The sequence below is a fragment of the Halichondria panicea genome, chromosome 11, assembly GCF_963675165.1.
Source record: "Halichondria panicea chromosome 11, odHalPani1.1, whole genome shotgun sequence".
Taxonomy (NCBI): Eukaryota; Metazoa; Porifera; class Demospongiae; order Suberitida; family Halichondriidae; genus Halichondria; species Halichondria panicea.
The window spans coordinates 5,353,149-5,378,157 of record NC_087387.1 but is presented as its reverse complement, the minus strand read 5'-3'; the positions used below and the strand labels follow the sequence as shown (position 1 = coordinate 5,378,157).

Sequence of the window (25,009 nt, the reverse complement as noted above, 5' to 3'; positions counted from 1 at the left end):
ATGATAGCTAGCTAGAACTAGTAGTAGATATAGCTATTTGAGTTGATTTAGCTATCCTGCAAGAAGCAGACCCACCCACTTTTCGAGAAGCCACATAGTGGAGGTGAGGTGAGTCTAGCTTAGATAGACACAATGATGTTGTTTGTGTGCATGGTGTGTGTGTGCATGGTGTGTGTGTGCTTGGTGTGTGTGCTTGGTGTGTGTGTGCTTGGTGTGTGTGTGCATGGTGTGTGTGTGCTTGGTGTGTGTGTGCATGGTGTGTGTGTGCATGGTGTGTGTGTGCATGGTGTGGTGTGCTTGGTGTGTGTGTGCTTGGTGTGTGTGTGCATGGTGTGTGTGTGCATGATGTGGTGTGCATGTTAGTAAAAACGAAAGGCCATTGTGGGTTTGACTTTTCAGTGTCACTGTGTAATAACTGTGTGTGACTATACATGTAGATCTAACAGTATTCTTAGGGTTTCAGTCTGCATGTGGTACTAACTAATTTTTTCCAGATCATGGCTTCAACAAGAGTGAAAGTACTATTTCTCCTAATAATTCTGATTATTTGCAATGCCCAAGAGCAACTGATTCACGTCAAACCCGACAGCTGCCCACAAGAGTGCTCCTGTTCCTACCAGTTCCCCGACTGTCAGACTTTGTCTGAGTACGCACTCAATACAAGTAGTTACCTCCCTTCCAAGTTTATACTAATTCCTGGTCAATATTATCTCGATTCAGACTTTTTATTAAATGGTACCAGTACTGAGAGCTTCTCTCTAAACGGAACTGAAAATACCACCATCTACTGTCGACAAAAAGCCACTTTATCATTCAATGGTTTGACAAGCGTAACTATTCAGAATGTGGCCTTTGTTTCATGCGGTGAAGGTGATTTGCCTGGTATCAGCTTGACCAACATCAACACAGTGAAGATGATGGACATCAGTGTAGCTAACACCACCTCTGGTGCTCTCTACATTAAAGACAGCTTAAATGTTGAGCTCACTAACCTCGTGATTACCAATAACAAAAACTCACTTGCTACGATTGTCAGCATACAAAACTCAGGAAATACCACATTAAATGATCTCAGCATCTTTAACAACAGTATTGGAGAATATGATTCTGAGTGTGTCTACAGCAGCTTCCCTAATGCAGAAGAGGTGGTGTTTAGAATAGATGGTGGTTTCCTAACAGCTGAGAGTATTTATGTGACTGATAATGTTGGACCGTTTGGTGTAATGGCCTTGAGTAATGTTGAGGCAGTTGTGAATGGAGACTGGTCATTTAAACGAAACCTTGTCTGTCTAGGTGGTTCATTATTCTTGAGTGAGGTGAACATTGAATTTTCTGGGAATTTATTCTCCATTGAAAACAAAGAGATTAATGAAAAATATAAATCCACTGCTGGACTATATTTCAATATCAGTCAGGTAAACATAAATGGGACGCTTGAATCAATTGCAAACGAAGGTTACATCACATCAATTAAATCTGTGGGCTCTAGTATATTTTTAAAGGAGGAATCAGCTCTGCTGCTGAATGGTAATGTCAATGGATTTGATGTGATGTCACTGGCCGAAAGATCAAAACTGATCATCATCAACGGAACACTAACAGCTTGTAATAACACAATACGTCAAAGGCTTATTCTAGTTGACACATCTCAGTTGATGGTCAATGGTCGTATAACGTTCATCAACACTCCACTAGCCCCCTTAACTGGGTACAATGCTATTATTCACTTGTACGGTCAGATCCACTTTCAAGATAATGCTGGAATAGTGTATGCAGTGAAATCCGATTTGGATATAAATGGCAACTCAACCTTTTATCGCAACAATGTTGATGATGGTTACAAAGATGGTGCTCTTACCATTGTACAAAGCACTTTAAAACTGGGTGGTAATTACACGTTTCTTGAAAATCTCTATGACAATGAAGACGGTGGTGCAATATACGCAACAATTACATCTACTGTTACATTTAGCGGAAATGGAACATTTCTAAATAACTCAGCAAAAAATGGAGGGGCAATTTTCATTGATCAAAAGTCTCGACTCGAACTCGACAAAGAAACTAAACTCCTGTTTAATGGAAACTCTGCAGAAAATGGAGGGGCCATTTTCATTGGAACATCTGTCGACCATGTTCAATGTATTAATGATCCGAACACGTGTTTGTTTCATCCTATCAACTCTGGAAATCTTAACACTTCTCTCACATTTGAAAACAACACAGCATACCCTGGGGGCAGTGTTATACACGTCAACTTTGATATCATCAATGATTCAGAGATCACGTATCCAGCTTTGAAGGACTTGGGAGAAACATTTAAAATAGCTTCAGGAAATTCAGTACCTACTCTTGCATCTGATAGCTATTGGTTTTGTTTCTGTGAAAACGATTCACGGAAAGGTTGTGCAAGAAATGATCCTCCAATGAACATATCAGCAATCAAAGGAAAACCATTTTCTGTGATGATGAGGGCACTCAAGTTTTATGGGAATATTAATATGTCAGAACCAGTTCGAAGGAATTTACTGTCTGCACTATTATCGATTAACACTGATGACAATACGATATCTTCTCTAACTACAGACGGGAGACTTCAAAGTGCTAGTCCTGAAAAATGCATGGAAGTCAGTTTTACTGTGAAATCTGAGGCAGATATGGAAGTCCTTGTATTGAATGTGGGCGAGTCATTTCTGGATGGCAACAAAGCACTTTATGTAAATGTACATTTCAACAAGTTGTGTCCAGATGGTTTTCCAAGTGACGAACAAAATTACAGCTGTGTCTGTGACGAAAAAATCAGGAATTTTCTACAAAGCTGTGAAATAACAGACGAAATATTTCAGAAGAGAATTGAATTTCAAAGCTATTGGATGGCACCAGCAAATCAATCTAAATATCAAGGAGCAATGAGTTGGTATGAAAACTGTCCTAACAGATACTGTATTACAGACGGAAACTTCACTTTTTCAAATGATGATATTTGTGACAACAATAGGTCTGGTGTACTGTGTGGAAGCTGCAAAGGAAACACTAGTTTATTGCTTGGTGGAGATGTTTGTGGGGACTGTTCAGATAATGCACACTTGGCGCTATTGGTTGTTTTTGCAGTGGCTGGAATACTAGTGGTTGCTCTAATCTTCCTATCGCAAATGACAGTGGCTTCAGGAACTATCAATGGACTCATCTTCTACGTCAACATTTTGAATAGTAATCAGACCGTGTTCTTCCCAGAGGGATTCTTCCCTGGCTATACCATCTTCATATCATGGCTGAACCTAAATTTCGGAATCGAAACATGTTTCTACGACGGCATGAATCAGATTGCATACAGTGGACTACAGTTCGTATTCCCAGTCTACATCTGGATACTAGCAGGCCTGATTGTTGTTCTATGCCGATACTCTGTACGGGTATCGAAGTTTTTCAGTGCCAGCGACCCTGTAGCTGTTCTTGCTACCATAATCTTGTTGTCTTTCACCTCACTAGCTCAGAACATCATCATCATTTTCTACTATTCGGCTATCAAAAACCCTGGTAACATGAGAACAGCAGTTTGGAGATACGACGGAAACGTTGAGTATGCTTCAGAGCATCATTTAACTCTTATCATAATCGCATCAGTGTTTCTCCTATTGCTACTGACACCATACACGCTTGTACTGTTCTCTGCACAGGTTTTGCAGAAAAGCGATTACATCTCGAAAATCCTTCAACGATTGAGAATTCAGCCTTTCATACACACATACTTGATCCCTTTCAAACCCAACCATCGCTACTGGGCAGGACTTAGTCTCCTAATGAGAGTCATACTACTAATTATATTTGCATTCGGATCCGGAGAAAATCAGCTCATAAACCTTCTCGCTATTATTACCACTTGTATTGTTGCTATAACTATCTTCAAGGTGACTGGAGGAATATATGACAAGAGTTGGATTGACACACTGGAGATGTCTTTCTTGGTGAACCTAGGTGTGCTTGCAGCAGCTACCTCATATTCTCTGAATTCTTCAATCCACAGGCAGAGAGAAATTGCCACATATATATCGATTTCGATAGCACTACTAACTTTTATCGGGATTATAATTCTGCATGTTTACTGGCGACTCAAGAAGCTGCCTATGATGAAGGAAAAGATGGAAGCTTTTGCCAAAAAAATGCGAGGAATAAAATTACACAAGAGACAAAAACTAATTATAAATGAGCCGTCTGAATTGGAGGCTAACAAAGTCACTAAGAGCGTGGCTGAACTGACCTCTGCAACTTATCAAGTTGATCTGAGAGAGCCATTGCTAGAAAGCCAAATACATTGAGACTCTATTGTCCCTATAAAAATCTTATAACATTGTTAGTACCATGTACCAACATGCATTTTGTTTTGATGTAATGAGAATCTGTCTTACTGAGTAGAATCTACTCAGTAAGACAGATTCTCATTACGATGTTATCTTAGCTGCATCTCTGCTCTATTGTAAGCTTTAGACTTTTTTGTATCGGTTTAGACGAAGCATCAATTTTGTTTACACCTTCAACTGCATGTGTAAGTAGATATTAATTTTGGCATTCATTTCACCAACTAAAATGAATAAACTTAGCAGTGACATATGCATTCTTCTCACCATATAAATATCATTAATTATGTCACATGATAGCTAAAACTAGTATTATGATAGGAGATACATGTAGTTGAGAGTAATTTACTAGCTACATGATCTACATGTAGCTATTATATTAGCCTGCAGAAACAGACCCACCCACTTTTGAAGAAGCCACATAGTAGAGGTGAGCTTCTATAATTATAGCACTCAACAGTGTTGTTTGTGTAAATATATTCTCGATAATTAGCTCTATTAGGTTTCAGTCTGAGCCGGTACTACATGTAAATCAATAACTAAAACATTAATTTTATCCAGATTATGATCATGGCTTCAACAAGAGTGAAAGTACTTTTTCTCTTAATAATTCTGATTATTTGCAATGCCCAAGAGCAACTGATTCACGTCAAACCCGACAGCTGCCCACAAGAGTGCTTCTGTTCTTACCAGTTCCCCGACTGTCAGACTTTGTCTGAGTATGCCCTCAATATAAGTAGTTACCTCCCTTCCAAGTTTATACTAACTCCTGGTCAATATTATCTCGATTCAGACTTTTCGATAAATCGTACCAGTACCGAGAGCTTCTCTCTAAACGGAACTGAAAATACCACCATCTACTGTCGACAAAATGCCACTTTATCGTTCAATGGTTTGACAAGCGTAACTATTCAGAATGTAGCCTTTGTTTCATGCGGTGAAGGTAATTTTCCTGGTATCAGCTTGACCAACATCAACACAGTGAAGATGATGGACATCAGTGTAGCTAACACCACCTCTGGTGCTCTCTACATTAAAGACAGCAGCCCAAATGTTGAGCTCACTAACCTCGTGATTATCAATAACAAAAACTCTCTTGCTACCATCGTCAGCATACAAAACTCAGGAACTACCACGTTAAATGACCTCAGCATCTTAAACAACAGTATTGGAGAATATAATTCTGAGTGTGTCTACAGCAGCTTTCCTAATGCAGAAGAGGTGATGTTTCGAATCGATGGTGGTATAATGACAGCTGGGAGTATTTATATTATTGATAATGTTGGACCCTTTGGTGTAATGGCCTTGAGTAATGTTGAAGCAGTTGTGAATGGAGACTGGTCATTTGAACGAAACCTTGTCTGTCTAGGTGGTTCATTATTCCTGAGTGAGGTGAACATGGAATTTCACGGGACTTTATACTCCATTGATAATAAAGAGATTGGTGACAAATACAAAACCACTGCTGGACTATATATCAGTAACAGTCAAGTTAATATAAATGGGACGATTGAGTCTGTTGCAAACAAAGGTTACATCACATCAATTCAATCTCTGGGCTCTAATATATCTTTAATGGAGGGAGCATCTCTACTTCTGAATGGTAATCACAATGGATTTCAAGTGATGTCACTAACAGAACGATCAAAACTGATCGTCTTCAATGGAACACTAAAAGCTTGTAATAATACAATTGTACGTCAAAGGCTTATTCTAGTTGACACTTCTCAAGTATTAGTCAATGGTCATATAACGTTTAAAAACAATTCAAGATCCCCTATATCTGGGTACAATGCTATTATTCACTTGTACGGTCAGATATACTTTCAAGATAATGCTGGAATAGTGTTTGCTGTGAAGTCGGATTTGAATATTAATGGCAACTCAATTTTTTATCGTAACAATGTTAATGATGGCTACAGTGATGGTGCTCTTGCTATTCAACAAAACAGTACACTAACATTAGGTGGCGATTATTTGTTCATTGAACATCTCTATGACAATGAAGATGGTGGTGCAGTGTACGCAACAGTCACATCTACCGTGAAGTTTAGCGGAAATGGAATATTTCGAAATAACTCGGCAAAGAATGGAGGGGCAATATTCCTTAATCAAGAGTCTCGGCTTGAAATAGACAAGGAAACAAATCTCCTCTTTGAGTACAACTCCGCAGTAAAAGGAGGTGCCATTTTTATTGGAACTTCTGTCGACCACGCTCAGTGTGTTACTTATCCGAACAAGTGTTTGTTTCATCCTATCAACCCTGGAAATCTTAACGCTTCTCTCACATTTCAACACAACAAAGCATACCCTGGGGGCAGTGTCATGCACGTCAACTTTGATATCATCAATGATTCAGAGATCACGTATCCAGCTTTGGAGGACTTGGGAGAAACATTTAAAATAGCTTCAGGAAATTCAGTACCTACTCTTGCATCTGATAGCTATTGGTTTTGTTTCTGTGAAAACGATTCACGAAAAGGGTGTGCAAGAAATGATGCCCCAATGAACGTATCAGCAATCAAGGGAAAACCATTTTCTGTAATGGTAAGAGCACTCAAATTTTATGGGAATATTAATATGTCAGAACCAGTTCGAAGGAATTTGCAGTCTGCATTATTATCGATTGACAGTGATGACAATACGACGTCTTCTCTAACTACAGATGGGAAGCTTCAAAGAGTTAGCGCTAAAGAGTGTACTGAAATAAACTTCACTGTGAAATCCAAGGCAGACATGGAAATTCTTATATTGAATGTGGGCGAGTCATTTCTTGATGGCGAGAAGGCACTTTATGTAAATGTACATTTCAATGAGTTGTGTCCAGATGGTTTTCCAAGTGACGAACAAAATTACAGCTGTGTCTGTGATGAGAAAATCAATAATTTTTTACAAAGCTGTGAAATAACAGACGAAAACTTTCAGAAGAGAATCGAATTTCAAAGCTATTGGATGGCACCAGCAAATCAAACTAAATATCAAGGAGCAATGAGTTGGTATGAAAACTGCCCTAACAGGTACTGTATCGCTGAGGAAAGCTTCACTTTTTCAAATGATGATATTTGTGTTAACAATAGGTCTGGTGTACTGTGTGGAAGCTGCAAAATGAACACTAGTTTAATGCTCGGTGGAGATGTATGTGGGGACTGTTCAGATAATGCACACTTGGCGCTATTGGTTGTTTTTGCAGTGGCTGGAATACTAGTGGTTGCTTTAATCTTTCTAATGCAAATCACAGTGTCTTCAGGAACTATAAATGGACTTATCTTCTACGCCAACATTTTGAATAGCAATCAAACTGTGTTCTTCCCAGTGGGATTCTTCCGTAGCTATACCATCTTCATATCATGGCTGAACCTTGATTTCGGAATCGAAACATGTTTCTACGACGGCATGAATCAGATTGCATACAGTGGACTACTATTTGTATTCCCAGTCTACATCTGGATACTAGCAGGCCTGATTGTTGTTTTATGCCGATACTCTGTACGGGTATCGAAGTTTTTCAGTACCAGCGACCCTGTAGCTGTTCTTGCTACCATAATCTTGTTGTCTTTCAACTCGCTAGCTCAGAATATCATCAGTATCTTCTACTATTCGACTATCAATAACCCTGGGAACATGAGAACACCAGTTTGGAGATATGACGGTAGTGTTGATTATGCCTCTGAGCATCATTTGACTCTTATCATAGTCGCATCAGTGTTTCTCCTATTGCTACTGACACCATACACGCTTGTACTGTTCTCTGCACAGGTTTTGCAAAAAAACGAATTCATCTCGAAAGTCCTTCGACAGTTGAGACTTCAGCCTTTCATACACGCATACTTGATCCCTTTCAAACCCAACCATCGCTACTGGGCAGGACTTAGTCTCCTGATGAGAGTCATGCTACTAACCATATTTGCACTTGGAGAAAGTCGGCATATAAACCTTCTTGCTATCATTACAGCCTGTATTGTTGCTATAACTATGTTCAAGTTGACTGGAGGAATATATGACAAGAGTTGGATTGACACATTGGAGATGTCCTTCTTGGTGAACCTAGGTGTGCTTGCAGCAGCTACCTCATATTCTCTGAATTCTTCAATCAACGGTCATAGAGAAATTGCCACATATTTATCGATTACGATAGCACTACTAACTTTTATCGGGATTATAATTGTGCACATTTACTGGCGACTCAAGAAGCTGCCAATGTTGAAGGAGAAGATGAAAGCTTTTGCCAAAAAAATGCGAGGAATTAAATTAGCCAAGAGACAAAAACGAGTTATAAATGAGCCGCCTGAATTGGAGACTAACAAAGTCACTAAGAGCGTGGCTGAGCTGACCCCTGCAATTTATCACGTTGATCTGAGGGAGCCATTACTAGAAAGCCAAATTCATTGAGACTCGATTGTCCCTATAATATAAAAACTGTTCATTTTGTTGTTTTTTATAACATTGTTAGTACCATGTAGATCTACCAACATGCATTTTGTTTTGTCTTTCTGAGTAGCTAGATTTAGATGTTCTCTTGGCTGTAGAGATTGTAAGCTTTAGACTTTTGTTGTATCGTTTTACAAGCATCAATTTTTCAACTGCATGTGTAAGTAGATATTAATTTTGGCATTCTTTTCTCCAGCTAAAATGAATGAACTTAGCAGTGACATATGCATTCTTCTCACCATATAAATATCATTAGAAGTGACTAGATTATGTCACATGATAGCTAGATCTAGTTGTAGAAATACAAGTAGTTAGCTGTTCTTTGTCACAATAATCCTCTGATCTACTATAGCCTGTAGACCCACCCCCTTTTGGAGAAGCCACACAGTTGAGGTGAGGTCTAGACTCGACTATAAACAATGTTGTCTGTGTGTGCATGTTAGTAAACAAAAGGCCATTGTGGGTTTGACTTTTCAGTGTGTCACTGTGCTTGTGTGACTCTGCATGTGTATTAATTGTGTGTAACAGTATTCCAATAATTAACATTTCAGTCTGAGCGGGTACTAAATTAATAGCAATTTTATCCAGATCATGGCTTCAACAAGATTAAAAGTACTTCTTCTCTTAAAAATTCTGATTATTTGCGATGCCCAAGAGCAACTGATTCACGTCAAACCTGACAGCTGCCCACAAGAGTGCTTCTGTTCCTACCAGTTCCCCGACTGTCAGACTTTGTCTGAGTACGCACTCAATACAAGTAGTTACCTCCCTTCCAAGTTTATACTAACTCCTGGTCTATATTATCTCGATTCACACTTTTCGATAAATGGTACCAGTTTTGAGAGCTTCTCTCTAAATGGAACTGAAAATACCACCATCTACTGTCGACAAAATGCCACTTTATCATTCAATGGTTTGACAAGCGTAACTATTCAAAATGTGGCCTTTGTTTCGTGCGGTGAAGGTGATTTGCCTGGTATCAGCTTGACCAACATCAACACAGTGAAGATGATGGACATCAGTGTAGCTAACACCACCTCTGGTGCTCTCTACATTAAAGACAGCTCAAATGTTGAGGTCACTAACCTTGCGATTACCAATAACAAAAACTCACTTGCTACGATTGTCAGCATACAAAACTCAATTGTTACGAGTTTAAATAATCTCAACATCTTTAGAAACAGTATTGGAGTATATGATTCTGAGTGTGTCTACAGCAGCTTCCCTAATGTAGAAGAGGTGGTGTTTCGAATCGATGGTGGTTTCTTAACAGCTGAGAGTGTTGATGTGACTGATAATGTTGGACTGTTTGGTGTAATGGCCTTGAGTAATGTTGAGGCAGTTGTGAATGGAGACTGGTCATTTAAACTAAATCGTGCTTGTCTAGGTTCATTATTCCTGAGTGAGGTCATCATGGAATTAACTGGGACTTTATTATCAAATGAAAACAAAGGTATCAGCGAAAAAGACAATTCCAATGCTGGATTATATTTCAGTAACAGTCAAGTAAATATAAATGGGACACTTGAATCAATTGCAAACGAAGGTTACATCACATCAATTCAATCTCTGGGCTCTAATATATCTTTAATGGAGGGATCATCTCTACTTCTGAATGGTAATCACAATGGACTTCAAGCGATGTCACTGGCAGAAGGAACAAAGCTGGTAATTCAAAACGGAACGCTAACGGCTTGTAATAACACAATGCGTCAAAGGCTTATTCTAGTGAACAATTCTCAAGTGATATTCAATGGTCATACAACATTTATCAACAATTCAAAATCCCCTTTTTCTGTGCACAATGCTATTATTCAATTGTACGGTCAGATCTACTTTCAAGATAATGCTGGAGTTGTGTTCGCTGTGACTTCTCATCTGGATATAGACGGTAACTCAACCTTTTATCGCAACAATGTTGATGATGGCTTCAAAGATGGTGCTCTTGCTATATTTTATCAAAGCAGCTTGAAAAACTGGGTGGCAATTATACATTTCTTGAAAATAGAAATGAAGTTGTGGACAGTGGTGCAATATATGCAAGAGCCCAATCTGTTGTTAAGCTTAGCGGAATCGGAACATTTGAAAATAACTCAGCAAATAATGGAGGTGCAATTTTCCTTGAGGAACAATCTCGACTTGAACTCTACAATGAAACTAATCTACACTTTGTAAGCAACACTGCCGTAAACGGAGGTGCCATTTTCATTGGAACATCTGTCAATCAGATTCAGTGTGTTGATCCGAACATGTGTTTGTTTGGTCCTATCAACCCTGGAAGTCTTAACGTATCTCTCACATTTCAACACAACACAGCATACCTTGGGGGCAGTGTCATACATGTCAACTTTGATATTATAGATAACTCAGAGATTACGTATCCAGCTTTGGAGGACTTGGAAGAAACACTCAACGTGCAGCCAGGAAATTCAGTACCTGCATTTGCATCTGATAACTATTGGTTCTGTTTTTGTGAAAACGATTCAAGAAAAAGTTGTACAAGAAATCTAATGCATGTATCAGCAAGCAAGGGAAAGCCATTTTCTGTGATGGTGAGGACGCTCACATTTTATGGAGACAATATGTCAGAACCAGTTCGATTAAGGAATTTGCGGTCTACATTGGAATCGATTGACGCTGATGACAATACGTCTTTTCTACCTACTGACGGGAAGCTTCAAAGTGTGAGTCCTGAAAAATGCATGACTGTCAGTTTTACTGTGAAATCCAAGGCAGACACAAAAGTCCTTAAATTGAATGTGGGCGAGTCCAACGACAAAACACTTTATGTAAAAGTACATTTCAACGAGTTGTGTCCAGAGGGTTTTCCACTTGGCGTAAATAATGCCAGCTGTGTCTGTGACAAGCAAATCAGTAACTTTCTACAAAGCTGTGAGATAACGGATGACAACTTTCAGAAGAAAATCGAATTTCAAAACTATTGGATGGCACCAGCAAATCAATCTAAATATCAAGGAGCAATGAGTTGGTATTATAGCTGCCCTAACAGATACTGTATTACAGAGGGAAGCTTCACTTTTTCAGACAATGATATTTGTGTTAACAATAGGTCTGGTGTACTGTGTGGAAGCTGCAAAATGAACACTAGTTTAATGCTTGGTGGAGATGTATGTGGGGACTGTTCAGATAATGCACACTTGGCACTATTGGTTGTTTTTGTATTAGCTGGAATACTAGTGGTTGCTTTAATCTTCCTATCGCAAATGACAGTGGCTTCAGGAACTATAAATGGACTCATATTCTATGCCAACATTTTGAACAGCAATCGAACTGTGTTCTTCCCAGTGGGATTCTTCCGTGGCTATACAATCTTCATATCATGGCTGAACCTTGATTTCGGAATCGAAACATGTTTCTACGACGGCATGAATCAGATTGCATACAGTGGACTATTATTTGTATTCCCAGTCTATATCTGGATACTAGCAGGCCTGATTGTTGTTCTATGCCGATACTCGGCACGGGTATCGAAGTTTTTCAGTGCCAGCGACCCTGTAGCTGTTCTTGCTACCATAATCTTGTTGTCTTTCAACTCACTAGCCCAAAATATCCTCACCCTTTTCTACTATTCACCCATCAAACACCCTGGTAACACGAGAACAGTAGTTTGGAGATTCGACGGAAGTGTTGATTTTGCCTCTGGGCGTCATTTGACTCTTATCATAATCGCATCAGTGTTTCTCCTATTGCTACTGGCATACACACTTGTACTTTTTTTGGCCCAACTTTTGCAGAAAAGTGAATTCATCTCGAAAATCCTTCAACGATTGAGACTCCAGCCTTTCATACACGCATACTTGATCCCTTTCAAACCCAACTATCGCTACTGGGCAGGACTTAGTCTATTGATGAGAGTCATGCTACTAACCATATTTGCATTCGGATCCGGAGATAATCCGCATACAAATCTTCTTGCTATCATTTCCATCTGTATTGTTGCTATAACTATGTTTAAGGTGACTGGAGGAATATATGACAAGAGTTGGATTGACACACTGGAGATGTCCTTCTTGGTGAACCTAGGTGTGCTTGCAGCAGCTACCTCATATTCTCTGATTTCTTCAATCAATGATCATAGAGCAATTGCCACATACTTATCGATTTCGATAGCACTGCTAACCTTTATCGGGATTATAGTTGTGCATGTTTACTGGCGACTCAAGAAGCTACCAATGGTGAAGGAGAGGATGGAAGCTTTTGCTAAAAAAATACGAGGAATAAAATTAATCAAGAGCCGAAAACGAATTATAAATGAGCCGGTTGAATTGGAGGCTAACAAAGTCACACAGAGCGTGGCTGAGCTGACACCTGTAACTGATCTGAGGGAGCCATTGCTGGAAAGCCAAATACATTGAATTCGATTGTCCCTATAAGAATATAAAGCTGTATGTCCATTTTGTTCCTTATATAACATTGTTAGTACCATCATAGATACTGTACCATGTACCACATGCATTTTGTTTTGATGTAATTTGTAATTCAGTCTTACTGAGTAGATACTATTCTAGCTGTATCTCGATCGTAAGGTTTAGACTTTTGTTGTATCATTTTAGACGAAGCATCAATTTTGTTTCTACATCTTCAACTGCATGTTATTAATTTTTTGACATTCATTTCTCCAGCTAAAATGAATAAACTTAGCAGTGACATTCTTCTCACCATATATATAAATATCATTAGAAATTACTAATTATGTCACATGATGGCTAGAGCTAGTTGTAGATAATTATAGCCTCGATCCTAGTTGTTCGCCTAACCGTTATAAAAGCGAAAACTCGGCCTGGGATCGAGGCTAGTTGTTTGCCTAACCGTTATAAAAGCGAAAACTCGGCCTGGGATCGAGGCTAGTTGTAGAGTTTAGAGTAATTTACTAGCTACATGATCTAGCTATTAGCCTGCAGAAACAGACCCACCCATTTTTGAAGAAGCCACATAGTAGAGGTGAGGATGAGCTTCTATAATTATAGCTTAGATAGCACTCAACAGTGTTGTTTGTGTAATGCATGTGGTGTGCATGTTAGTATTAAAACGAAAAGCCATTGGGTTTGACTTTTCAGTGTCACTGTTCATGACACTGCATGTGTATTAATTGTGTGTGACTATAGTTACGTATTCTCAATAATTATTAGGTTTCAGTCTGGAAAGCCAAATACATTGAGACTCGATCGTAATTGCTGTCCATTTTGTTGCATAACATTGTTATAATAGTTACCGTGTACCAACATGCATTTTGTTTTGATGTGTGCTAGAGATTCTGTTTTACTGAGTTGATGCTATCTTTGATGAAAGCTCTTAGACTATTGTTTAGACGAAATATCAATATTGTTTACATTCAACTTGTGTGAGCATTTGGATTCAACTAAAATGAATGAACTTAGCATGCAGTGACATTCTTCTCACCATATAAATATCATTAGAAGTACATGCATGTTAGTATAAAAACGAAAGGCCATTGGGTTTGACTTTCAGTGTCACTGTGCATTAAATTTGTGACACTGCATGTGTATCTGAATTTATACAGTATTTTCAATTCTGTTTCAGTCTGAGTGTGTACTGAATTAATAGCTAAAGCATCAAGATCATGGCTTCAACAAGATTGAAAGTACTTCTACTCCTAACAATTCTGATTATTTGCAATGCCCAAGAGCAACTGATTCACGTTAAACCCGACAGCTGCCAACAAGATCTAGAGTGCTCCTGTTCCTATCAGTTCCCCGACTGTCAGACTTTGTCTGAGTATGCCCTCAATACAAGTAGTTACCTCCCTTCCAAGTTTATACTAACTCCTGGTCAATATTATCTCGATTCAGACTTTTTATTAAATGGTACCAGTACCGAGAGCTTCTCTCTAAACGGAACTGAAAATACCACCATCTACTGTCGACAAAATGCCACTTTATCGTTCAATGATTTGACAAGCGTAACTATTCAGAATGTGGCCTTTGTTTTGTGCGGTGAAGGTGATTTGCCTGGTATCAGCTTGACCAACATCAACACAGTGAAGATGATGGACATCAGTGTAGCTAACACCACCTCTGGTGCTCTCTACATTAAAGACAGCTCAAATGTTGAGCTCACTAACCTTGCGATTACCAATAACAAAAACTCACTTGCTACAATTGTCAGCATACAAAACTTAGGAAATACCTCATTAAATGACCTCAGCATCTTTAACAACGGTATTGGAGAATATGATTCTGAGTGTGTCTACAGCAGCTTCCCTAATGCAGAAGAGGTGGTATTTCGAATCGATGGTGGTTTCCTAACAGCTGAGAGTGTTTATGTGACTGATAATGTTGGACCGTTTGGTGTAATGGCCTTGAGTAATGTTGAGGCAGTTGTGAATGGAGACTGGTCATTTAATCGAAATCGTGTCTGTCTAGGTGGTTCATTATTCCTGAGTGAGGTGAACATGGAATTTCACGGGACTTTATACTCCATTGATAATAAAGAGATTGGTGACAAATACAAAACCACTGCTGGACTATATATCAGTAACAGTCAAGTAAATATAAATGGGACAATTGAGTCTGTTGCAAACAAAGGTTACATCACATCAATTCAATCTGTGGGCTCCAATATATCTTTAATGGAGGGAGCATCTCTACTTCTGAATGGTAATCACAATGGATTTCAAATAATGTCACTGGCGAAAGGATCAAAACTGATCATCCTCAACGGAACACTAAAAGCTTCTAATAATACAATACTTCGTGAAAGGCTTATTCTAGTTGACACTTCTCAAGTATTAGTCAATGGTCATATAACGTTTAAAAACAATTCAAGATCCCCTTTATCTGGGTACAATGCTATTATTCACTTGTACGGTCAGATCTACTTTCAAGATAATGCTGGAATTGTGTTCGGTGTGAACTCCGATTTGTATATAAACGGCAACTCAACTTTTTATCGTAACAATATTGATGATGGCTACAGAGATGGTGCTCTTGCCATTGTACAAAACAGTACACTAACATTAGGTGGCGATTATTTGTTCATTGAAAATCTCTATGACAATGAAGATGGTGGTGCAGTGTACGCAACACTCACTTCTATTGTGAAGTTTAGCGGAAATGGAATATTTAAAAATAACTCAGCAAAGATTGGAGGGGCAATTTTTATCGACCAAAAGTGTCGACTTGAACTCGATAAGGAAACTAATCTCCTTTTTGAGTACAACTCCGCAATAAAAGGAGGGGCCATTTTTATTGGAACATCTGTCGACCAGGTTCAGTGTATTAATGATCAGAACACGTGTTTGTTTGGTCCTATCAACCCTGGAAATCTTAACGCTTCTCTCACATTTCAACACAACAAAGCATACCCTGGGGGCAGTGTCATACATGTCAACTTTGATGTCATAGATAATTCAGAGATTACGTATCCAGCTTTGAAGGACTTGAATAAAACACTCAATGTAAAGTCAGGAAATTCAGTACCTGCATTTGCATCGGATAGCTATTGGTTTTGTTTCTGTGAAAACGATACAAGAAAAAGTTGTGAAAAAAATGCTCCATTGAACGTATCAGCAAGTAAAGGAAAACCATTTTCTGTGATGGTAAGAACTCTAACATTTTATGGGGACAATATGTCAGAACCAGTTCGAAGGAATTTGCAGTCTGCTTTATTATCGATCGACACTGATGACAATACGACGTCTTCTTTAACTACAGACGGGAAGCTTCAAAGTGCCAATCCTGAAAAATGCATGAGTGTCAGTTTTACTGTGAAATCCGAGGTAGATATGGAAGTCCTTGTGTTGAATGTGGGCGAGTCATTTCTGGATGATGACAAAACACTTTATGTAAATGTACATTTCAACGAGTTGTGCCCAGACGGTTTTCCAAGTGACATACAGAATTACAGCTGCGTCTGCGATGAGAAAATTAGTAATTATCTGCAAAGATGCGAGATAACGGACGAAATATTTCAGAAAAGAATCGAATTTCAAAGCTATTGGATGGCACCAGCAAATCAATCTAATTATCAAGGAGCAATGAGTTGGTATGAAAACTGTCCTAACAGATACTGTATTACAGAGGGAAACTTCACTTTTTCAAATGATGGTATTTGTGACAACAATCGGTCTGGTGTACTGTGTGGAAGCTGCAAAATGAACACTAGTTTAATGCTTGGTGGAGATGTGTGTGGGGACTGTTCAGATAATGCATACTTGGCACTATTGGTTGTTTTTGCAGTGGCTGGAATATTAGTGGTTGCTTTAATCTTCCTATTGCAAATGACAGTGGCTTCAGGAACTATAAATGGACTCATCTTCTACGCAAACATTTTGAACAGCAATCAGACCGTGTTCTTCCCAAAGGGATTCTTCCGTAGCTATACCATCTTCATATCATGGCTGAACCTCGATTTCGGAATCGAAACATGTTTCTACGACGGCATGACTCAGATTGCATACAGTGGACTACAGTTCGTATTCCCAGTCTACATCTGGATACTAGCAGGCCTGATTGTTGTTCTATGCCGATACTCTGTACGGGTATCGAAGTTTTTCAGTACCAGTGACCCTGTAGCTGTTCTTGCTACCATAATCTTGTTGTCTTTCAACTCACTAGCCCAAAATATCATCAGTATTTTCTACTATTCGACTATCAATAACCCTGGAAACATGAGAACAGCAGTTTGGAGATATGACGGAAACGTTGATTATGCCTCTGGGCATCATTTGACTCTTATCATAGTCGCATCAGTGTTTCTCCTATTGCTACTGACACCCTACATGTTTGTACTGTTCTCTGCACAGGTTTTACAAAAAAGTGATTTCATTTCAAAAATTATTCGACGATTGAGACTTCAGCCTTTCATACACGCATACCTGATCCCTTTCAAACCCAACCATCGCTACTGGGCAGGACTTAGTATCATGATGAGAGCCGTGCTACTAATTTTATTTGCATTCGGAGAAAATCGGCATATAAACCTTCTTGCTATTATTACCACTTGTATTGTTGCTATATCTATGTTCAGGGTGACTGGAGGAATATATGACAAGAGTTGGATTGACACACTTAGAGATGTCCTTCTTGGTGAACCTAGGTGTGCTTGCAGCAGCTACCTCATATTCTCTGAATTCTTCAATCAACGGTCATAGAGAAATCGCCACATACATATCGATTACGATAGCACTACTAACTTTTATCGGGATTATAATTGTGCACGTTTACTGGCGACTCAAGAAGCTTCCTATGTTAAAGGAAAGGATGGAAGCTTTAACCAAGAAAATTGGAGTAATTAAGAAACAAAAACTAATTATAAATGAGCCAGCTGAATTGGAGGCTAACAAAGTTACTCATAGTGTGGCTGAGATGACCACTACATATCAAGTTGATCTGAGAGAGCCATTACTGGAAAGCCAAATACATTGAGACTCGATTGTCTCTCTAAATAAAAGCGGTTGATTTTGTTGCTTATAATTATAATACGATGTACCAGCATTTTGTTTTGAAATCTAATAGTTGTGCTATAGAGACTCTGTCTTTAATGTTGTGTAGATGCTATGTTTGTTGTAGAGATTGTCAGCTGTGTTGTATCGTTTTAGACGAAGCATGATTAATTATTTACATCTTCAACTTGTGTAAGTATTTGGCCCCGCAATTCATTTCTCCAACAAAAATGAATGAACTTAGCAGTGACATTTTTCTCACCATATAAATATCATTAGAAATTACTAATTATGTCACATGATGGCTAAAACTAGTAGTAGATACAGCTAGTTGAGTTGATTTAGCTATCCTGCAAGAAGCAGACCCATTCACTTTAGTGGAGGTGAGGTGAGCCTAGCTTAGAGAGACACAATGTTGTTGTTTGTGTGCATGGTGTGGTGTGCATGGTTATCGATTGACAGTGATGATAATACGACGTCTTCTCTAACTACAGACGGGAAGCTTCAAAGAGTTAGCGCTAAAGAGTGTAATGAAGTAAGCTTCACTGTGAAATCCAAGGCAAACATGGAAGTTCTGATATTGAATGTGGGCGAGTCATTTCTAGACGGTGAGAAGGTACTGGAACTAAATGTACTATTTGAGTTATGCCCGAATGGCTTTCCACTAGACCAAGATAATGCCAGCTGTGTCTGTGACAAGCAAATCAGTAACTTTCTACAAAGCTGTGAGATAACGGATGACATCAGAAGAAAATTGAATTTCAAAGCTATTGGAGGGCACCAGCAAATCAACCTAATTATCAAGGAGCAATGAGTTGGTATGAAAGCTGTCCTAACAGATACTGTATTACTGAGGGAAGCTTCACTTTTTCAAATGATGATATTTGTGATAAAAATCGGACTGGTGTTCTGTGTGGAAGCTGCAAAGGAAACACTAGTTTATTGCTCGGTCGCAATGTATGTGGGGACTGTTCAGATAATGCATACTTGGCACTATTGATTGTTTTTGCAGTGGCTGGAGTACTAGTGGTTGCCCTGGCCTTCCTAACGCAAATGACAGTGGCTTCAGGAACTATAAATGGACTCATCTTTTACGCCAACATTTTGAACAGCAATCAGACTTTATTTCTCCCAGAAGGATTCTTTCGTGGCTATATCATATTCATATCATGGCTGAACCTCGATTTCGGAATTGAAACATGTTTCTACGACGGCATGAATCAGATTGCATACAGTGGACTACAGTTCGTATTCCCAGTCTACATCTGGATACTAGCAGGCCTGATTGTTGTTCTATGCCGATACTCTGTATGGGTATCAAAGTTTTTCAGTACCAGTGACCCTGTAGCTGTTCTTGCTACCATAATCTTGCTGTCTTTCAACTCACTAGCCCAAAATGTCATCAATATTTTCTACAATTCATCGATCAATAACCCAGGGAGCAATAGAACAAGAGTGTGGAGATATGATGGAAGTGTTGATTATGCCTCAGTGGATCATTTGACTCTTATCATAGTCGCATCAGTGTTTCTCCTTGGCACCATACACCTTTGCACTTTTTCAGCTCAAATTTTGCAGAAAAGCAGTTTTATATCGAACATTCTTCAACGATTGAGACTTCAGCCTTTCATACACGCATACTTGATCCCTTTCAAACCCAACCATCGCTACTGGGCAGGACTCAGTCTATTGATGAGAGTCATGCTCCTAATTATATTTGCATTAGGAGAAAATCAGCACATAAACCTTCTTGCTATCATTACCACTTGTATTGTTGCAATAACTATGTTCAAGGTGACTGGAGGAATATATGACAAGAGTTGTATTGACACACTGAAGATGTCCTTCTTGGTGAACCTATAGGTGTGCTTGCAGCAGCTACCTCATATTCTCTGAATTCTTCAATCAACGGTCATAGAGAAATCGCCACATACATATCGATTACGATAGCACTACTAACTTTTATTGGGATTATAATTGTGCACATTTACTGGCGACTCAAGAAGCTGCCAGTGTTGAAGGTAAAGCTGGAAGATTTTGCCAATAAAATGCGAGGAATTAAATTTGCCAAGACACAAAACAAAATTATAAGCAAGCTGGAGGAATTGGAGGATAAAGAAGTCACTCAAAGCGTGGTTATCATGACACCTGCATATCAAGTTGATCTTAGGGAGCCATTACTGGAAAGCCAAATACATTGAGACTCGTCCCTATAAGTTAACTATAAGCTGCCTATTAGATCTATGCCATGTACCAACATGCATCTTGTTTTATGTAATTTGGAATGGTTGCTAGGAAATCTTAAGGGAGTATTTCTATCTAATGGCATTCATTTTTCCAACTAAAATGAATGAACTTAGCAGCCAGTGACATTCTTCTCACCAACATAAAGTAGCTATAAATATCAATAGATTGACTAATTATGTCACATGATAGTTATAGAGCTAGTAGATACAGACTAGTAGATATAGATATCTATACAGTTAGTCTAGTTGAGAGTAGAGTTGATCTAGCTATAATTCAGCCTGCAGAAGCAGACCCACCCACATTTGGAGAAGCCACACACCTATAGGCCTATACTCACTATAGTATAGAGGTGAGGTGAGCTTAACAGTGTTGTCGTGTACATGTATGTGGTGTGCATAAACACAAAAGGTATCTGGGTTTGACTTTTAACTGTCACCGTGCTTGTGTGACACTGCATGTGTATTATTGTGTGTGGCCGGTTTTACATGTAACAGTATTCTTAAGGTTTCAAGTAGTGAGTACGGCTATATAATTAATTTTTTCCAGATCATGGCTTCAACAGGATTGAAAGTACTTTTTCTCCTAACAATTCTGATTATTTGCAATGCCCAAGAGCAACTGATTCACGTCAAACCCGACAGCTGCCAACAAGAGTGCTCCTGTTCCTACCAGTTCCCTGACTGTCAGACTTTGTCTGAGTACGCACTCAATACAAGTAGTGACCTCCCTTCCAAGTTTATACTAACTCCTGGTCTATATTATCTCGATTCAAACTTTTTATTAAATGGGACCATCACTGAGAGCTTCTCTCTAAACGGAACTGAAAATACCACCATCTACTGCCGACAAAAAGCCACTTTATCGTTCAATGGTTTGACAAGCGTAACTATTCAGAATGTGGCCTTTGTTTCGTGCGGTGAAAGTGATTTGCCTGGTATCAGCTTGATCAACATCAATACAGTGAAGATGATGGACATCAGTGTAGCTAACACCACCTCTGATGCTCTCTACATTAAAGACGGCTCAAATGTTGAGCTCACTAACCTTGTGATTACCAATAACAAAAACGCACTTGCTACGATTGTCAACATACAAAACTCAGGAAATATCACATTAAATAACCTCAGCATCTTCAACAACAGTATTGGAGAATATGATTCTGAGTGTGTCTACAGCAGCTTCCCTAATGCAGAAGAGGTGGTGTTTCGAATTGATGGTGGTTTCCTAACAGCTGAGAGTGTTTATGTGACTGATAATGTCGGACCGTTTGGTGTAATGGCCTTGAGTAACGTTGAGGCAGTTGTGAATGGAGATTGGTCATTTGAACGAAACCTTGTCTGTCTAGGTGGTTCTTTTGCCCTTGATAGAACAGAATTGCAATGTAGGGGCAATCTGTATTTTATTGAGAATAAAGGAATCAACGAAATCAATAAATCTACCGCTGGACTTCTCTTGTACAACAGTGCCACACTTAACTTGACAGGAAACATTGAGTCAAGTGGAAATGAAGGATATATTATGTCAGTTCAATCAATTTCCTCACACATATTCATGATAGGAGGAATGCTTAATTTAACGAGCAATCCGGGTGGTCATCAAGGCATCTCATTAACGAAGGACTCGATATTTACAATTAACGATGGAGCCCTAGTAGTTCATAACAACACGTTTCGTTTGCGAATAATTTTAGTTGATAATTCGGAACTTTCGGTCAGTGGGATTGTATCAGTTGTTAATAATCCATCGCAAATTGTTGTGTATGATGGAAAACTAACTCTACGTGGCGACATCCAATTTCAAGGGAACGCTGGAGTTTTGTATGCTTCACGGTCAACGATTGATATAAGCGGTAATTCCACTTTCACAAGTAACAACATAGAAGATGATTTTAAAGATGGTACTCTTGCTCTAATACAAAGCATTCTATTCTTGGGAGGTACGTACAACTTTCATGATAATATCTATGACGACGAAAATGGAGGAGGGATATATGCAAGTGTTCTCTCTACTGTTAGATTTAGCGGCACTGGATGTTTCAATCATAACTCAGCAAGATATGGGGGTGCCTTATTCCTGGATCAATCATCTCGGATTGAATTTGAGAAAGAAACTAGTCTGCATTTCATTAACAATACTGCAGTGAAAGGAGGTGCTATTTTTATCGGAACTTCTCTTGAGCATACGAATTGTTCTGACAACCGTGAAGAATGTTTAATTAGTCTCCAAGACGAGAACAATCCTCAGGTGTCCCTTATATTCCAACGTAACAAAGCGTACCCTGGGGGCAGCGTTATACACGTGAACTTTGACCACATAGAAACTCTTAAAGTTGAGTATCCTGCTTTAATTGACTTGAATCGAACAATAACTTCACTCACCAATAATTCAGTGCCCATGTTTACATCCGATAGCTACTGGTTTTGCTTTTGTGAAGATGATCGAGAAAAGTGCTCCGACCGATCTCAAAATATAACAGCATTCAAAGGAAAGCGCTTCTCTGTAGAAGTTAGAGCCATCAAATTCTACGGGAGCAATATGTCAGAACCGGTACGAAGTACTTTCGAGTCTTCCCGAAAGCAAGTAGATATTGGGGATCTATCAATTACTGCCTCTCTTATCGGGAACAATGGTAGGCTACTAAGTGTTAGCGCAACGGAGTGCACCAGCATTAACTTTACGGTTAAATCTTCGGCAGACAATGAAGTTATTATAATGAATGTTGGCGATTCATTTTTTGATATGGAGAAGTCGTTGAAAGTGAATGTTAATCTAAACCCCTTTTGTCCTGATGGATTTCCATTCAATGAGAAGCGGGATTCTTGCGTCTGTGATGAAAGCATCAAGAACTTTCTACTCAGCTGTGACGTGAATGAGCATAACTTTCAGAAGAGAATAGAGTATCCAGCATTTTGGATGGGGCCTGCAAATGACTCCATCTATCAAGGTGCCGTAAATTGGTATGACAATTGTCCTCATCGTTTCTGTATCAGAAATGGCACATTCACTTTTTCGGATGATGGTATTTGTGACAACAATAGGTCTGGTGTTCTGTGTGGAAGCTGCAACATGAACACTAGTTTATTGCTCGGTGGAGAAATATGTAAGAACTGTTCAGATAATGCTTACTTGGCGCTATTGGTTGTTTTTGTAGTGGCTGGAATATTAGTAGTTGCCCTGGTCTTCCTAACACAAATGACAGTGTCTTCAGGAACTATAAATGGACTCATCTTCTACGTCAACATTTTAAACAGCAATCAAGCTGTGTTTCTCCCAGTGGGATTTTTCCGTGGCTATATCATTTTTATATCATGGCTGAACCTCGATTTTGGAATCGAAACATGCTTCTACGACGGCATGAATCAGATTGCATACAGTGGACTACAGTTTGTATTCCCAGTCTACATATGGATACTAGCAGGCCTGATTGTTGTTCTATGCCGATACTCTGTACAGGTATCAAAGTTTTTCAGTACCAGCGACCCTGTAGCTGTTCTTGCTACTATAATCTTGTTGTCTTTCAACTCACTAGCTCAGAACATCATCAGTATCTTCTACTATTCGACTCTTCACAACCCTGGGAACATCAGAACAAGAGTGTGGAGATACGATGGAAATGTTGATTATGCCTCTGGGCATCATTTGACTCTTATCATAGTCGCATCAGTGTTTCTCCTATTGTTACTGACACCCTACACGCTTGTACTGTTCTCTGCACAAGTTTTACAGAAAAGCGATTTCATCTCCAAAATTCTTCGACGATTGAGACTTCAGCCTTTCATACACGCATATCTGATCCCTTTCAAACCCAACCATCGCTACTGGGCAGGGCTGTGTCTTCTAATGAGAGCTGTGCTACTAACTATATTTGCATTGGGAGAAAATATACAACTAAACCTTCTTGTTATCATTACAGCCTGTATTGTTGCTATATCTATGTTCAAGGTGACTGGAGGAATATATGACAAGAGTTGGATTGACACACTGGAGATGTCCTTCTTGGTGAACCTAGGTGTGCTTGCAGCAGCTACCTCATATTCTCTGCATTCTTCAATCAACGGTCATAGAGAAATAGCCACATACATATCGATTTCGATAGCACTACTAACATTTGTCGGTATTATAATTCTGCACATTTACTGGCGACTCAAGAAGCTACCAATGGTGAAGGAAAGAATTAAAGCTTTTGCCCAAAAAATAGGAGAAATTAAATTACCCAAGAGCCAAAAACTAATTATAAATGAGCCAGCTGAATTGGAGGCTAACAAAGTCACACAGAGCGTGGCTGAGCTGACACCCGCAACTTATCAAGTTGATCTGAGGGAGCCATTGCTGGAAAGCCAAATACATTGATAATTATTATGTTGCATGTCCACTTTTTGTGTCTAACTATAATTATAACTGGCATGCATGCATGTCCCGGCCATTCGTATTTTATATAATTATAGATACGTATACCTTTGTTTTTTTATAATGCTGTTTTTTAGTTATAAGGATATAAGAAAAATTACCGTCTGAGCGGGCAATAATAATTTTGAATGTTCCAGATTTTTACTGATCA

At 39.0% G+C, this 25,009-nt stretch overlaps 5 protein-coding genes across 10 annotated transcripts; all 5 read left to right on the top strand.

Moving 5' to 3' along the window:
- The first annotated feature begins 5 nt into the window (after positions 1 to 5).
- On the top strand, positions 6 to 14,149 carry LOC135344016 (uncharacterized). Of its 4 annotated transcripts, none has more exons than XM_064541072.1 (3): positions 6 to 108; positions 495 to 4,782; positions 13,931 to 14,149. In XM_064541072.1, the coding sequence occupies exon 2, from the start codon at positions 498 to 500 to the stop codon at positions 4,311 to 4,313; it is 3,816 nt and encodes a 1,271-aa protein (XP_064397142.1). In that variant the 5' UTR covers positions 6 to 108; positions 495 to 497; the 3' UTR covers positions 4,314 to 4,782; positions 13,931 to 14,149. The 4 variants fall into 4 exon arrangements, with proteins under 4 accessions (XP_064397142.1, XP_064397140.1, XP_064397141.1 ...); XM_064541070.1 differs by lacking the exon at positions 13,931 to 14,149 and adding an exon at positions 4,914 to 5,057; XM_064541071.1 differs by lacking the exon at positions 13,931 to 14,149 and adding an exon at positions 4,914 to 5,057 and having other exon boundaries at positions 11 to 103.
- Positions 9,063 to 10,955, top strand: LOC135344021 (uncharacterized). Its single transcript, XM_064541079.1, has 2 exons — positions 9,063 to 9,173; positions 9,369 to 10,955. Exon 2 carries the CDS (start codon positions 9,372 to 9,374, stop codon positions 10,953 to 10,955), a length of 1,584 nt encoding a protein of 527 aa, XP_064397149.1. The 5' UTR covers positions 9,063 to 9,173; positions 9,369 to 9,371.
- Positions 10,714 to 13,488, top strand: LOC135344020 (uncharacterized). Its single transcript, XM_064541078.1, has one exon. It carries the CDS (start codon positions 11,030 to 11,032, stop codon positions 13,154 to 13,156), a length of 2,127 nt encoding a protein of 708 aa, XP_064397148.1. The 5' UTR covers positions 10,714 to 11,029; the 3' UTR covers positions 13,157 to 13,488.
- LOC135344019 (uncharacterized) lies at positions 13,657 to 18,444 on the top strand. Its single transcript, XM_064541076.1, has 2 exons — positions 13,657 to 13,742; positions 14,343 to 18,444. The coding sequence occupies exon 2, from the start codon at positions 14,383 to 14,385 to the stop codon at positions 17,911 to 17,913; it is 3,531 nt and encodes a 1,176-aa protein (XP_064397146.1). The 5' UTR covers positions 13,657 to 13,742; positions 14,343 to 14,382; the 3' UTR covers positions 17,914 to 18,444.
- A 59-nt stretch (positions 18,445 to 18,503) lies between these two features.
- On the top strand, positions 18,504 to 24,996 carry LOC135344018 (uncharacterized). Of its 3 annotated transcripts, none has more exons than XM_064541075.1 (3): positions 18,504 to 18,592; positions 18,699 to 20,800; positions 20,998 to 24,996. In XM_064541075.1, the coding sequence occupies exon 3, from the start codon at positions 21,001 to 21,003 to the stop codon at positions 24,799 to 24,801; it is 3,801 nt and encodes a 1,266-aa protein (XP_064397145.1). In that variant the 5' UTR covers positions 18,504 to 18,592; positions 18,699 to 20,800; positions 20,998 to 21,000; the 3' UTR covers positions 24,802 to 24,996. The 3 variants fall into 3 exon arrangements, with proteins under 3 accessions (XP_064397145.1, XP_064397143.1, XP_064397144.1); XM_064541073.1 differs by having other exon boundaries at positions 18,699 to 20,805; XM_064541074.1 differs by having other exon boundaries at positions 18,510 to 18,587; positions 18,699 to 20,805.
- The last annotated feature ends 13 nt before the right edge of the window (positions 24,997 to 25,009 follow it).